Raw genomic sequence first — 14,141 nt, 5'->3', positions numbered from 1 at the left:
TCCTTCATCTGGTATTACTAGGCAGATAGAGATAAAAACCATACACAGCTTAGAGATCTCAACGTCAACATTTAGGGTATGGTTAATGTTTGTTTTTAATGTGGATTTACAGTAAGTCTTTGTTTGTGTTGGTGTGTGTGACCTATAAGAGTGTGTGTGTGACCTATAAGAGTGTGTGTGTGACCTATAAGAGTGTGTGTGTGACCTATAAGAGTGTGGATGGCCGCCTGACGTGTTTGCCTCTTCTGCAGGTGGTGTCAGTCCGCCCTGAAGGGGGAATCTTAGAGGCGTCCCTTTAAGATGACACGGGTGGTGGTGCTGATGTCAGTCCGTCCTGAAGGGGGAATCTTAGAGGCGTCCCTTTAAGATGACACGGACGGACCCTCCTGACATACTGGCATCCACGCTGTACCAAGACATCAGCATCAGCCCTACAAGTGGCCGCCCCATGTCCTTCACCTCCTCCAAACAGTGTGATGCCCAGATGATCGGCACTCTGGAGCAAAACCACGAGGTCATCAACAAGAGGCACTGCCGCAGCTTCGACTTCATCGAGTCCCTGGACGACCCCAAGTCCTTCTCCTCCGCCATGGACTACGCCTACGGGACAGAGCGGCCGTCGGCCGGCAAAGATGGCCTCTGGAACGGCCTCGGTCAGCCGGGGCACCTCCGTTTCTCGTCACCGGACCTGTTCAACACGAAGCTGCCGGCTCAGCAGGTCGCCATGGAAACCAGCGGCGGGGCCGAGGCCGCCAGGGCTGATGGGAAGGGCAAGGCCCGCTCCAAAAGTACCCCGCGGGTCCGTGCCACGCTCACGCCGGTGCCCATCACGGTGTCGCCCCCGTCGGCACGGAGGGCGAGGGACAGCCAGCGGGCGCCCTCGGTCGACCCCCAGCGGAGGCCTGAGGCGTCCGGCCCGTTCCCCGCTGCCAGGGAGGCGTCTCACTACCCCAACCGGGCGCTGGTGAACGAGGTGCACCCCATCAAGCTGCAGCCGCACACGCCCCTCTACGTGTCCGACTGCTTCGAGGAGCCAAAGCCGGACAAGCCCAGCACGAGCCCGCATGTGCGCTGCCGCGTGGACATCAAGCCCGACGCCGCCGTCCTCCAGCACGCCGCCAGGCGCCCCCCCGCCCCGAGGGTCGACCCGGCCTGGCATCGCTACTCCACGTCGGGCATCACCGGACTCTCCGTGCCCCGCCAGACGGGCACCTCCCGGACGCCCACGCCGAGCGACTGCTACAGGATTGACTACCGGCAGTCCTACGCTTACCCGCCTTGCATGCCCGGCAACTACGCCCACCCGGCTGACATCCCGCTGGGCCGAGTGCCCTCCCCCCGAGACCCCAGAGACATGCTAGGCAGGGAGTACCGGACCCTGTCCACCCCAAATATTCCCACCAAGTTCTTCTACACAGAGGACCCGTGCAGGTACCCGGTCCAGCCCCAGGGCAGAACCTACTACCAGGACGACCAGTTCAGCCTGGCCAGCAGCACCAGCCACCTGCCCTCCCTCAGCGGGCAGTACCCCCAGGACCCGCGGGTCCGCTGGGTGCACACTCTGCCGGTGCGGCCCTGCTACGGTGAGGTCAAGGCCCGGCGCGACCCTGCGGCGGAAGCCTTCTTCAGCAGACCCTACTCCGTGAGCGAACCAGGGCCGTACTACATGCCTCCACCCCAGACTCAGGGCTACTACCGAGACGACCCCAGAGGATACCCCTACCCGTCTGACCCGTCGAAGATCTTCTACACGAGACCGTGCCAATCGGCGGCGGACTACAGCATTCCCGTGCGCCATCCCTACTACGTGGACGGCCGGCATCAGCCCCGGACGTCGCAGGTGTTCTCCGACTCGGACTGGCAGCGGTCCAGCATCTCGGGCTTCTCCAGCCACTACGCCTCCTCGCAGGCCACGCCGCAGCGTGCCAGGCACGACCCCTGCATGACCCCCTGGTACCCCAACGACTTCTCCGAGCCCAGGCTGGGCGCCGACGTCCGGCACTACTCCAAGTCCTGGGACAACATCCTGACCCCGCACCCGCACGCAGAGCGAGAGCAGGCCTTCCCGCGCGGCCGGAGCTACGAGAACCTCTTCAACCACGCCAGGCACGCCGCGCCGCCCGACGTCAGGCAGCAGCCGGTCATCGTGAACCTGTCCAGCTCGCCCCGGCGCTACGCTGCGCTGTCCCTCTCGGAGAACTCTCTGGAGAAGTGCCACAGCGACAGTGCCCGCAGCAGCGTGAGCCGGCACTGGTACGTCACCCCCGAGATCACCATCACGGACAACGACCTCCGCGCCGCCAACCAGCGCAAGCGGGAGGGCAGCTCGGGGCACTCTGTGACCTGGGGAGTACCTAACGGCATTCAGCCCACGGCCTCAGTGGTCAACCACCAGCAGTCGACCGTGAGTGTGCCGGACGCAAGCAAGGACAGAAAACACAACAACTACTCTCTCCAGCAGAGCTTGGAGCAGCTGGATGAGCTGCTAGCTGACCTGGTCATCGACTACAAGCCTCCGAACAGCAGACGTCCCAGCGAGGACCTGATCGATCAGCTCAAACAGCTGATCAGCGACGACGACCTCACGGAGGTCAAGCCAACCTCGTTTGGGCCGGACGACCAACTGCTGGCGAACTCGCAGGAGTCCTCGGCGAAGACAAGCCCGGACACGCCCAGGGACCCGGACAGCGGCTGCGACGGCATGCAGCCGAGCCTGGACGACTTCTCGTTCAACCACAGTCCCGACGAGGACAACTCCATGACCTGCTCCAACGGCCAGTGTGGCCGCAAGGAGAGCCTGTTCAACGCGTGCCTGTACTTCAAGTCCTGCCACAGCTGCTACACGTTCTACTGCTCGCGGAACTGCCGGCGGGAGGACTGGGACAGCCACAAGGAGAACTGCCTGTACGGACGCATCAGCAGCGTGTGTCGCCACATCCTCAAGCACTGCAGGGAGACGCCGGACATCCACAAGGCCTTCTCGCGCATCGCCAAAGTGGGCTACCTGTCGCGGGGGCGAGGGGTGCTGTTCCTGGGGTTCCCCAACTCGGGGTCCGCGGACAACTTCATGAAGGTGGGTCTGGAGAGCCTCCTGATGTCGCCGACTTACCTGTCTCTCCGAGAACTGGACAGTTTCAAGGACAACCTGGGAGAGTACTGCAAGGACCTGCAGGAGGCTGGGAAGGAGTACGACCCCAACGAATGTTTCCTCTTGAACGTGTCCATTGCCGTCGGCGAGCTAGTGCCTAACAAACCGTCCCCCAGGGTCCAAACGCCCACCGTCCGCAAGTACGCCAAAGTGTCCCTGGCCTCCTCCAGCCCGGACAAGAAGGTCATCAGGAAGGGGAGTGACATGGAGACCCTGATCCTCACGCCGCCGCCTGGGACGTCGGACATGGACGTCGGCGGCGAGGAGGGCCGGAAGGCCCGGGAGATCTGCTTCATCAACATCCAGAGGGAGCTGCGGACGCGAGGCGTCTTCCTGCGGCACGAGTACCCGCACATCTACAAGCAGCTGTGCGAGTTCGTGGAGACCAACAAGAGGTTCACGCCCACCACCATCTACCCCGTGGACAAGAGGACCGGCAAGCAGTTCATGTGCATGATCATGGCCGCATCCGAGCCCAGAACGCTAGACTGGGTTGGCGCGCCACATCTCTTAGATGACATCATATGAGCCCAGAACGCTAGACTGGGTTGGCGCGCCACATCTCTTAGATGACATCATATGAGCCCAGAACGCTAGACTGGGTCGGCATGCCACACTTCTTAGATGACATCACAAGAGCCCAGAATGCTGGACTCACTCAGCACATCTCTTACACATTATCATACGATTCTCTGCACCTTCTGTACGATGTATTATATGTGCATAATTTAACAAACGTATTTATAATTCCTGTTTTTAGATGCGATGTATTTTGCTACAGAATATATATCTCTATATCTATATCAATATTTGCCAGCCTGTCACCTTCGGCCACGAGGTGATAACAGCTTGTAGAATGCAAAATACAAACAAGATGTACATTTCTCAAATAATGCTAATGATTCACTTTTGAAATGGCTTCATTTACTTGATTATGTGTTTCTTTTTGAAATGAATTGCTTTACAGCAAAGCACTTGGCTTCAGTAAAAGACAGACTTTACCATCTGTTCTAGATACTCCCCAAAATGAATGGATTTGACTTCTGTGTTCAGATGCAAACGGCTATGCATGTATATGACGCATGCATGTGACATGCACTTTGACATTCCTCTGGTTGTTATGAGATATTTGTTATGAAAAATGATATTTTCAGACCACAGAAATATTTTGTTCACTGATGAAGAAGGTGATGTGTGAGTTGTTGTGAGTTTCTGAAAGAAGAGAAAGACGAGTCAGGTTCTCTAAAGTGATGTAATTGTGTCCCTCTGAAGTTGAACTGTTTGCTGTCAGCATTTCCAGTTTTTGTGCTTCTAATGGTGGTGACGGAAGAGAAATGTACAATATATAATACAAGAATACATAAACTAAACAGTATCACACTTTCTGTGTTATAAGTATTCAGTACAAGAAGTATTGTAGCTACTGTAAGTATTGGTGTGTGGCTCTTCTCCATGTTACAACTAGTCTGCTCCTTCATGCTCAGTCTGTTTCACTAATGAATTATTTAGAAAAGTATTTAATGCAGCAAATCTAACGCAACAATAAGCCGATTACTAAACGTATCATGCCGTACAGGAACTTTTCCCAAGGAACAAAGTGCTTAAATATGTACAAGGGTCAGTTTTTACAAAATGTTATACAGTTAAAACTGGGTGAACGATTACTTGCTAAACTACTGAACTTATACCATATGAAACGGGGAGAAGTGACCTTTATTTGTAAAGTGCTGATGTCTTTAAGTTGTAACCATCGCGAATAGAGTTGCTTAGCAACAGGTCTCATCCTTCTTCTGTGACTTTTCCACAGTACAGCACTGAGTTGTGTGCATGTGTGTGTGTGTGTGTGTGTTTGAGAGAGATGTAGTATGCAACTGCTTTGACAAAGCCAATATAAGATTTTTTGTGGGGTTTAAGTTGTCTATCATCAGCGGTTTATTTTGTTTTATTTGTTTCAATTTTAAAACCATAATCAAAAGATATGTATGAAAAACATAAAATGTTTAAAATCTAGCCTTGAAGCGGCTTTATATTTAGCTCAAGAAACATGTAAGGAGTATATTTTTTATTTTTAAGGCTTAACACTGAAGGCAATACTTTGGAAATATTTTTATGACTGAGAAATTAACAGAATGTTTGTAACGATGACTGTATAAAAGAGGTTTCTACAGTCGTTGGTTTGTAATAATTGCATTTCACTGAAAACCCCAGTTAAGCTGTCCTGTGCTGACTTCCAGTGTCCTCAGTCATGTGGTCCAAGAGCATAATGTATCTGTATTAACTTATGGTTAATGCTATTATCATGTGGTCCAAGAGCATAACTTATCTGTATTAACTTATGGTTAATGCCATATTTTTTTTCATCTTGATGTTTTTGTTTTGTTTTGTTTTGTTTGTTTTTAGTCCTGTTTGTATTTGTTTTAAACCAAATTTGTAGGTAGTCAAAAATGTCATGCATTTCTTTTCATAAAATAAAAATGTATAAAGCTCAATAATGTTGTGTCTGAACATGGAATAATATCCTCATATCACACTCCAAAATATGTAGTTACAGTACTGTAGGCCATCTTTAGTTGATCCTCCTTCAGATGCATTCATTTCCAGACTTACAGCAGTTCTGAGGGATTCAGAGGGACAGTCACTGAAATCAGCCTGAATGATATCTGTCATTAAAAAGTAACAAACACACTCTGTTTAGACAAATAGTTGATTGATGGCCTGAAGAAGGCCAATGTACCCATGTGCTTTAGTGCCATGTTTAATTAAAGGCTTTTTTCATATATTTTTCTAAACATAATACCCTTAACGAGGCAAAGTGCCTTTGTTACTTTCCTTTTTTGACTAAACTCACACCCCTACGAAAGAGCACCTGTTTGGAGTGATTACTGACAGTCTCCTAGTAGTACTCTGAGTCATTGTGCTTGATATCTGTCATTGATTCAGAGGGACAGTCACTGAAAGCAGCCTGAATGATGTCTGTCATCGTTTGTCACCACAAAAGTCTGTCTCACACGCAGGCTGTATCACCCTCAATGGGGTGTTTAAATAATGCACATACATACTTGTATGAGTACACACACGCACAGACACACACACACACACACACACACACACACACACACACACACACACACACACACACACACATATATATATATACACACAGAGCTATGCACATGCTTAATAGACCTGAGCAAAGAGAGGCATGACCTAAATAATAAACCATACAATGGCAAAGCATCATCAATTCACACGGTCACAAGCAATATAAACATTCACCTAAAATGACATTTGTTATTTATTGTTAAATGATGATCATTGTTAGGTCATTGCTGTATAAAGTATTATTTAATGATTTGTAAGGTAATTTTGTGTCTTCGATAGTGACCCTGGAAAACTGGATTCCTGGAGCTTTACGTTGCAGCAATTTGGAAAAATCTGAGCTCCAGAAAACTATTTAAGGGTCGAGAAAAATAGTCAGCTATCACCATCTACTGGTTGCAAAATGAAACTGCAACAAATCTTTTGATCTATAGCCTTCTTGGTTTGGCATTAAATAGGGACTTGTCTTTGATTAAAATAACATTAAGCACATCTCAAGACGTTTTTGTTTAATGATCACTTCTCCTCCACACCCAACACATAGCTCTAGCTTTTCCTCCACACCCAACACATAGCTCTACACACTTAGCTTCTCTTCCACACCTAACACATAGCTCTACACACTTAGCTTCTCCTCCACACCCAACACATACTGTAGCTCTACACACTTAGCTTCTCCTCCACACCCAACACATAGCTCTATATACATAGCTTCTCCTCCACACTAACACATATCACTTAGCGTCTCCTCCACACCAACACATAGCTCTACACACTTAGCTTCTCTTTGTTGTATTGTTTTGTTTGTTTGTTTGTTTGTTGTATTTCCTTCCCTCTATGAAAAGCGACCTTGGGTATGAGAAAGGTGCTATATAAATTATTATTATTATTATTATTATTATTATTATAACATGTCTCCAGAGTGTGTGTGTGTGTGTGTGCGTGTGTGTGTGTGTGTGTGTGTGTGTGTGTGTGAGTATATGTGTACATATGCGTACATGCCTGTATGCATGTGTGTATGTACAGTATGTGTGTGTGTTTCTTGTGTGTGAGCCCATGTTTGTGTGTGTGTCTGTGTGACCATTGTGGTGTGTGTTTCTGTGTGTGGGCTCACGTATGTACATGTATGGGTCAAATCAGGAACCCTATGCGCCAAATGTGACATGTCAGTTTACACAACCTCGACTCTTTACATCACAAAATAGTGCCATGTTTTGAGATGGAGAAATATGTTAGTTCCCCCTATCGATGGAATTTCATAAAATTAGGTGTGCGATTAATGAATATAGTGATGCCATGTGTCAATTTTGACAAACAAATCTACTATTGCATTTCACATCATTCACTGGCAATATAGGCTTAGCAAGGAATATACTTATATAATATATATATATAAAATATAACTCTGTTTACTCTGGGGTAGAGAGCAAATAATGTTATTTCCCAAAAAGATGCTTTAAGAACACTGAAAATGCAGTGTCGTCACTCTTATATTATTATGGAAATGTTTTTTAACCCTCCTGTTGTGTTTACGGACAAATGTGACCGATTGACTATTCTTTTCTCTCAAAAATATTGTTAATTTATTCTCCCTACCATGAGGCTCCTTGACTTGCTTAATGTTAACACATGGCTGAACACATAAAACAAATTTTGATCATTTTTATACAATTTGAGTGTTTTATTTAACTTTAGAACACCCATGTGTATTTCCGGTCAAAAATGACCGACCGAAATGAATGGGTGAGAAAATGGTCAGTTTATAAAATTGAGTCCACAAAACACAAAACTAGTAAACACAAAAATAGTAAACATAAAACAATCACAACAGGAGGGTTAAAAAAAAGATGTGGTCCTACCTTTTGTAAAAGTTTGTAATTTTCACACATGGAGTTGATTACCCTGGAAATCCAGAGTTCTCGGGAGGACACAATTTGAATTTGCTCAGTGAGTTACTTTAGCGATGAGTAATGATGCTCATTACCTATGCCCATGGAGCCGAGCTTCACCAATCACATCGGTATATGCGGGCCAGAGGCGAGCTAAACAGATGACGACAGCGCTGCAACATCGAAGTCCGGAAATATTGGTCATAGTGTTATCCAATTGTGTGCAGTGATATTTTCAAATGTATGCTTGGTGCCGCCCCTCGAGTTGGGCCATTTTCATTACTTAATTACCTTAATCTTTCGGATTTGGGTCTGGATTTTCTAGGCTAAGAGTTGATCAATTAAAATTGATGAATTCAATCAGAAGGGCCAATGTTACCATCTAGTGGCCATTCTGCATTATTACCATCTAGTGGCCATTCTGCATTATTACCATCTAGTGGCCATCGACCAGGAGAGGTGCAAAAACGCCTAAACTCACAGGCCAGAGGGCTGCATCTCACTGACATTTTCTTTTTGATTTCCCCTCCACATTATTCCATTTCTATCTGTATGCCAGGCTTATGTTTCACCGGTTGCTCACCTGTTGGTGTTCACTGACCATGTAAGTCACAGAAGACTCCAGATTGACATGTAGGGTTAAATATCAAATTCTTGGCTCTGCATAATGTTCATGAGCGACAAACATTTAAACTTAAAAAAAAAAAAAAAAAAATGTAATCTTAAAACTTCAGTATAAACAAACTAAAGTGTTTGTCCTTGTCCTGCACTCTCCACGTCCTCAACGGACACAGCTGAGAGCTATGGAGGGAATCTGATATGCCATCAGTTGTGCAGGTTTGAATGGGTGGGCCATCTAGTGCTGAAAGTTATGGATCAATGAAAGAAAATCCAACATCTTGTCATTCTTGAAAACTCATGTAGACCAATAATTCATATGAAGATAAAAAACAAAACAAAACAAAAACATCATGGGTTTGCCATTTTTTGAATGTATTTAATTTGATAAAGTGAAGATTATCTATTCTAAGATTCCTGTAGACTACAGATTTAACTCAACAACAGGTCCAATTTGAGCCATGCGCATGCGTGTGACGAAGGTCTCCTCGTGATGACAGCTAGCGTCGTCAGACGAAAGGTTTGAGGTTTGTAGCTAGCGAGAAAGGGGTGGCTGGCTAACGTTAGTTAGCACTGTGGTTTGCTTTCTCCGTCAATTACCGCAGAGGACACGACACGGATAGTTTAAAAGCCTACTGCAACACAGAGGTAATACCAACACATTTCGGGAAGAGCCAACGGCATTTCACTCGGTAAGTATATGAGGCTCTGTATATCAGTAGGCAATGGAATGTCGCTAACAGGCTAGCAAAATTAGCCAATGCTACTACTCTTGCTATCTAAACAAATGCGCGCTGACTCCATGTTATCTCAATAAAGTTAAGCTATGTAGGTGTTAGACAAGATACTGTGATTATCTCCCCAACTGGTTTTGTCAGAGGAAATTGGTTTTCCATTTATTTGGAAATCATTGGAGATGAGTTCTGCAGCCAAGTCAGCTATTTTCTTCGTTGGAAACGTTGACGTTAGTTCGCATAACGCAGGCTAGCCAGTTAACTAGCCCGCTTGAAGCGTTTGCTGTGTTTGTATGTCATTCTGGTTATATTTTGCAAGCCATACAACTAATGTTAGCTAATGTTCGTTGTTCGTTTGTACGCTAGGACTCACTTCCTTAACGTAAGTAAACAATTTAGGATTCCAAAGCCAAAATGAATGCACAGAAAACGACGAAATGCTAGCCTGTTTATGATTTTAGATTGTGTGCCATAATCGCAGTCAGCCAGCCAGTCTAAGGCACTTAGGTTGTTTACCCAAACAATCTGTTGGTCAAACTGTAGCATAATCACTAAAATATTTGTATTCCGATAATGCTGTATTTTTGATGACTGTTCTGTTGTGATTAAACTCGTTAATGCTGTAATCAAGGGTTAAGTTGACCTATGCAGCTTTGATTTCGTGTGCTATGCTAAATGATACAGCGGTGTAACGTTACCTGGGTGTAATAACAAGCTGTATAATATAGGTTTGGTTAAACTAAGCGCTGTAGGCCTAAGTGTTATTTGTTGTCTTAATCAAGTATGGAAAAAAATATTCTGTATAGTCGCAATTACTCTCAGACCTCAGAGATTACAGTCTACACAGACTGGTTGGTCACATTCCGATTGTGTTCACTCGTAGGGCTTGCAGACAGGGGTGCTGATGCTTTGGGTTGTACACACAAACACACGCTCACACACATATGCTCTTACCTACCAGTCTAGAGGTTCAGAAATCATGCCAAATCTCCAGCATCTCATGTGTTCTGTTTCCAAACAGCTGTGTGTGTGTATGGCTAGAGCAAGTCAGCCTACTGTACACACACACATACACACACACACACACACACACACACACACACAGGTGTGAAGCCCCTCTGCAGGGGTCTCTGAGTCTTGACCTCGGTCTCCATTACATGCCAGAGGCCAGTGTTGGATGCGGGCCATGCCCCATGCCTTTTGGCTGCGTGGGGATGATGGAACATTGGAACAGGACTTTCCAGGGACACTGGAAACAGGCTGATGGAGGAGACCTGTCATTGATTTAGTGTGTTGGACTCACACTAGAGACCCAGGTGCAGTGTGTGTGTGTGTGTGTGTGTGAGGACCTGGTCATAATTAACGTCCATGTTGATGGCATCGTTAGAGAAAGCGCTTGTTTCCTGTCAGTTGTTGTTCCTGCACTATGAGTTTCAGTTGCGTTGCATCAGCAGCGTTGGCTCGTAGCTGTGGATAATCACTGCACTGATGTTGATCATTCAGACGCTCTCAGAGTCCTCAGCTGAGCATCGTTATGCCGGCCGGCCTGCCGTACAGCTGGTGGCTCTGGCTGGCTGCTACATTCTGCTGTGCTGTGCTGTGCTGTGCTGTGTACAGCGGTGCTGTGCTGTGCTGTGCTGTGCTGTGCTGTACGGTGCGGTGCTGTGCTGTGCTGTACGGTGCTCACGGTTTCCACACACAGTTGCACAGTTCCATCAACGCATGCCAGTGGGTGTTCCCGATGGTAGCTATGCAAATTATTTAAAGTATAAATGTAATTTGATTGGCTGGTGCCGTCTGTTGTTCACTTGTTCGTAATTTGATTGGCTGGTGCCGTCCGTCGGTGCAGCAAAGGTTGAACTTTTCAAAGCGAGCGACGGGAACAACGGACCCACAATTCAGTTGGGCAACGGATGACGTGAGCCCATGTAAAGTGAACGGGATGCGTCTCCAGCACTGCAACGCACGCAACTGTGTGTATGAGCCTGAGTGAATTGTGGTTCCGTTGTTTTGCTCCTGTCGCCTCTGTCAAAAAGTTGAGAAATGTTCAACTTTTGCTGCACCAACGGACAGCAACGCAAGGCACCAGCCAATCAAATTACGGTTATGCTTCAAGGTATACACACCCCCGACTGTCGGGAAAACCCACCGGCATGCAGTAACGCAACGCAACTGTGGACATCTAGGGTGAGTGTGAGAGTGAGTGTGTGGCCGTGCCCCTGCAGCACACGGCATTAGAGGATGGAGTGGTTGCGCTCGGTGCTCGTCTGGTGCTGAGTCAGGGTGCTGCTGGATGCGTTGCCATGGCAGTTCTGTGTGCGTTTCCCCGGGCAGGGAGTGGAGGATGGTCGCCATGGGACCGGCTCTGTCTGTCTGCATTCGGGGTGTTTGTGAAGAGCTGCAGAGGCAGCTGACAAGACAGCAGCTCCCCACATACCTCTCTCCTCCTGCTCTCTCTCTCTCTTTCCCTCTCTCCCCCTGCTCTCTCTCTCTTTCCCTCTCTCCCCCTGCTCTCTCTCTCTTTCCCTCTCTCCCTCTGCTCTCTCTCTCTTTCCCTCTCTTCCCCTGCTCTCTCTTTCTGTCTTCCCCTGCTCTCTCTCTTTCTCTCTCTCTCTCTTCCCCTGCTCTCTCTTTCTCTCTTCCTCTGCTCTCTCTCTTTCTCTCTCTCTCTCTTCCCCTGCTCTCTCTTTCTCTCTTCCTCTGCTCTCTCTCTTTCTCTCTCTCTCTCTTCCCCTGCTCTCTCTTTCTGTCTTCCCCTGCTCTCTCTCTTTCTCTCTCTCTCTCTTCCCCTGCTCTCTCTTTCTCTCTCCCTGTGCTCTCTCTCTTTCCCTCTCTCCCTCTGCTCTCTCTCTCTTTCCCTCTCTCCCCCTGCTCTCTCTCTTCCCTTTCCTCCCCTTCCCTCTCTCCTTCTCTCACCTCTCCTGTCTCTCCTCTTCCCTTCCTCCCCACCTCTCACCCCTCCCTTTTCTCTCCTCTCTCTCTCTCTTCTCCCCTCTCCTCCTCATCTCTTCTCTCTTCACTCCTGCTCTCTCTCTCTCTCTCTCTCTCTCTTTCCTTCTCTTCTCCCCTTTCCTCTCTCCTCCTCCTCACCTCTCTTCTCTCTTCACTCCTGCCCTCTCTCTCTCTCTCTCTCCCTCCTTTTTCATTTCTCCTGCCTCTCCCTCTTCTGTTTTTTATTCTTCTCTCCTCCCCTTCTCCCTTCTGTTCATTTTCCTGTCTCCCTGCTCAAGGGCAGACACACCTACCAGCCTGCTAGTGTTGCTCAACCTTTTTGTCCTTCATGACACACACACACACACACACACACACACACACACACACACACACACACACACACACACACACACTCACACTCACACTCTAACACAGAGAGAGAGAGGTAATTTAAGAAGAATGTTCTTCACAGCGTTTGTTGTTGTAAAAAGGTATTAAGTGAAGGCCAGAAGGTGTTGCTGTGGCTCGCAGTCACTTAGTTGGGGAATGTGCAGAGGAAGGAACAGGACAGGGGTCAGAAAGGCTTTTGTTTCACTGGGGTCAGGTCTTAGGAAGTGGACGATATCTCACAACCCCTCTTTCTCTTGCATGCTCTCGCTCTCTCGCTCTGTACATGTCTCTCTCTTTTTTCTCTCTCTCTCTACATCTCTCTCTGTCTCTCATTATCTCCCTTACACAGTCCCCCTCTCTTTCTCTCTCTCTCTCCCTCCCTCACAACCCCCCCTTTCTCTCTCTCCCTCTCTGTCTGTCTCTCCAGTGCCCTCTTCCTCTGTGTCAAGGGGAAATGGTCACTGTCAGCTGTTGGCTTCCTGGCAGAGATTGTTCTCTGTGAGAAACTCTAGCATTGTATCTGGGTTTGATTGTGTGTGTGTGTGTCTGTGTGTGCGTGCGTGCCAGTATCAGTGTGTGTGTGCGCTGATCTAATCTGCTGGTATTTGAGTTACTACTTGTTGACCCGGTCCTGTCCTTGTTCCCTCACGAGAGAGGAACCATAGGCCTTATGTACCTGAACGGAACAAATAAGGGTACTGGCATTCGGATGTGTTTGCCACAGGGTTCTGTCTCCACATTAGTCTGTGTTTGCATCAAAGATTCTAGAGCGGAGCTGTTCTAGAATCTTCGGTTTGCATCCATTCTAGAGCGGAGCTGTTCTAGAATCTTTGGTTTACAGGGCTTACAGTGTTCAGGCACTGTGCCTGAATTCAGGCGTGGGCTGGGCTGTTGAAGATTTGAAAAGTCTTCAAAAATGTTTGTTAACTTCAGGCTCAGAAATGTTCTTTGCCTTATGCCCTGCATTCCACAGGGGTATCTGGCCCACCCTTGACGGGACCGGTGGGTGCTGTGGTGTGGTTATGCATGTAGTCCAGCAGTTGGCATAAGCCTAGGGATCATCACCGCCTCTTCAAACCTACCGCACGGAAGGCTATGAATAGGGTGGATGAGGAATGAAGAATGGTTGAGGAATGAAGAATGGTTTTCATTGACAGGTCTTTGTGGCTGTTGTGATTAAATCTGTCAGTCAGCCTGGCGGGTTTTAACTGATGCCTCTCTGTGGATGAGGGGTGTCATTTGGGCCGCCACGCCAGGTATGTTTGGCCAGGTGAGCATGTGTCACCTGTGGAATGCCAAGCCACAGGTAAGGTGCTCTCAGTGGGGGCA

The 14,141-nt window shown here is 47.9% G+C and overlaps 2 protein-coding genes across 5 annotated transcripts in view; both read left to right on the top strand.

The window, feature by feature from the left end:
* Nucleotides 1-367: 367 nt before the first annotated feature.
* Nucleotides 368-3,676, top strand: unm_hu7912 (un-named hu7912). Its single transcript, XM_076270900.1, has one exon. The coding sequence runs from the start codon at nucleotides 368-370 to the stop codon at nucleotides 3,674-3,676; it is 3,309 nt and encodes a 1,102-aa protein (XP_076127015.1).
* Nucleotides 3,677-9,274: 5,598 nt separating this feature from the next.
* gapvd1 (GTPase activating protein and VPS9 domains 1) overlaps nucleotides 9,275-14,141 on the top strand; it is a 67,431-nt gene continuing 62,564 nt past the window's right edge. For all 4 annotated transcript variants that reach the window (XM_076270881.1, XM_076270882.1, XM_076270884.1 and 1 more), the window contains exon 1: nucleotides 9,275-9,446. The gene's annotated coding sequence lies outside the window, so the exon portion shown is untranslated. The remainder of the gene's footprint in view (nucleotides 9,447-14,141) is intronic.

This window comes from Alosa pseudoharengus, unplaced genomic scaffold, assembly GCF_046254945.1.
Source record: "Alosa pseudoharengus isolate Yale_2024_CS ecotype anadromous, Long Island Sound unplaced genomic scaffold, YU_APseudo_1.1 YU_APseudo_1.1_scf_6, whole genome shotgun sequence".
NCBI classification, from domain to species: Eukaryota; Metazoa; Chordata; class Actinopteri; order Clupeiformes; family Clupeidae; genus Alosa; species Alosa pseudoharengus.
This window is presented reverse-complemented; position numbering and strand designations above follow the sequence as displayed.

Excerpts from the sequence above, each read along its gene's own strand:
- unm_hu7912 (XM_076270900.1), top strand. The coding sequence starts at position 368 with ATGACACGGACGGACCCTCCTGACATACTGGCATCCACGCTGTACCAA.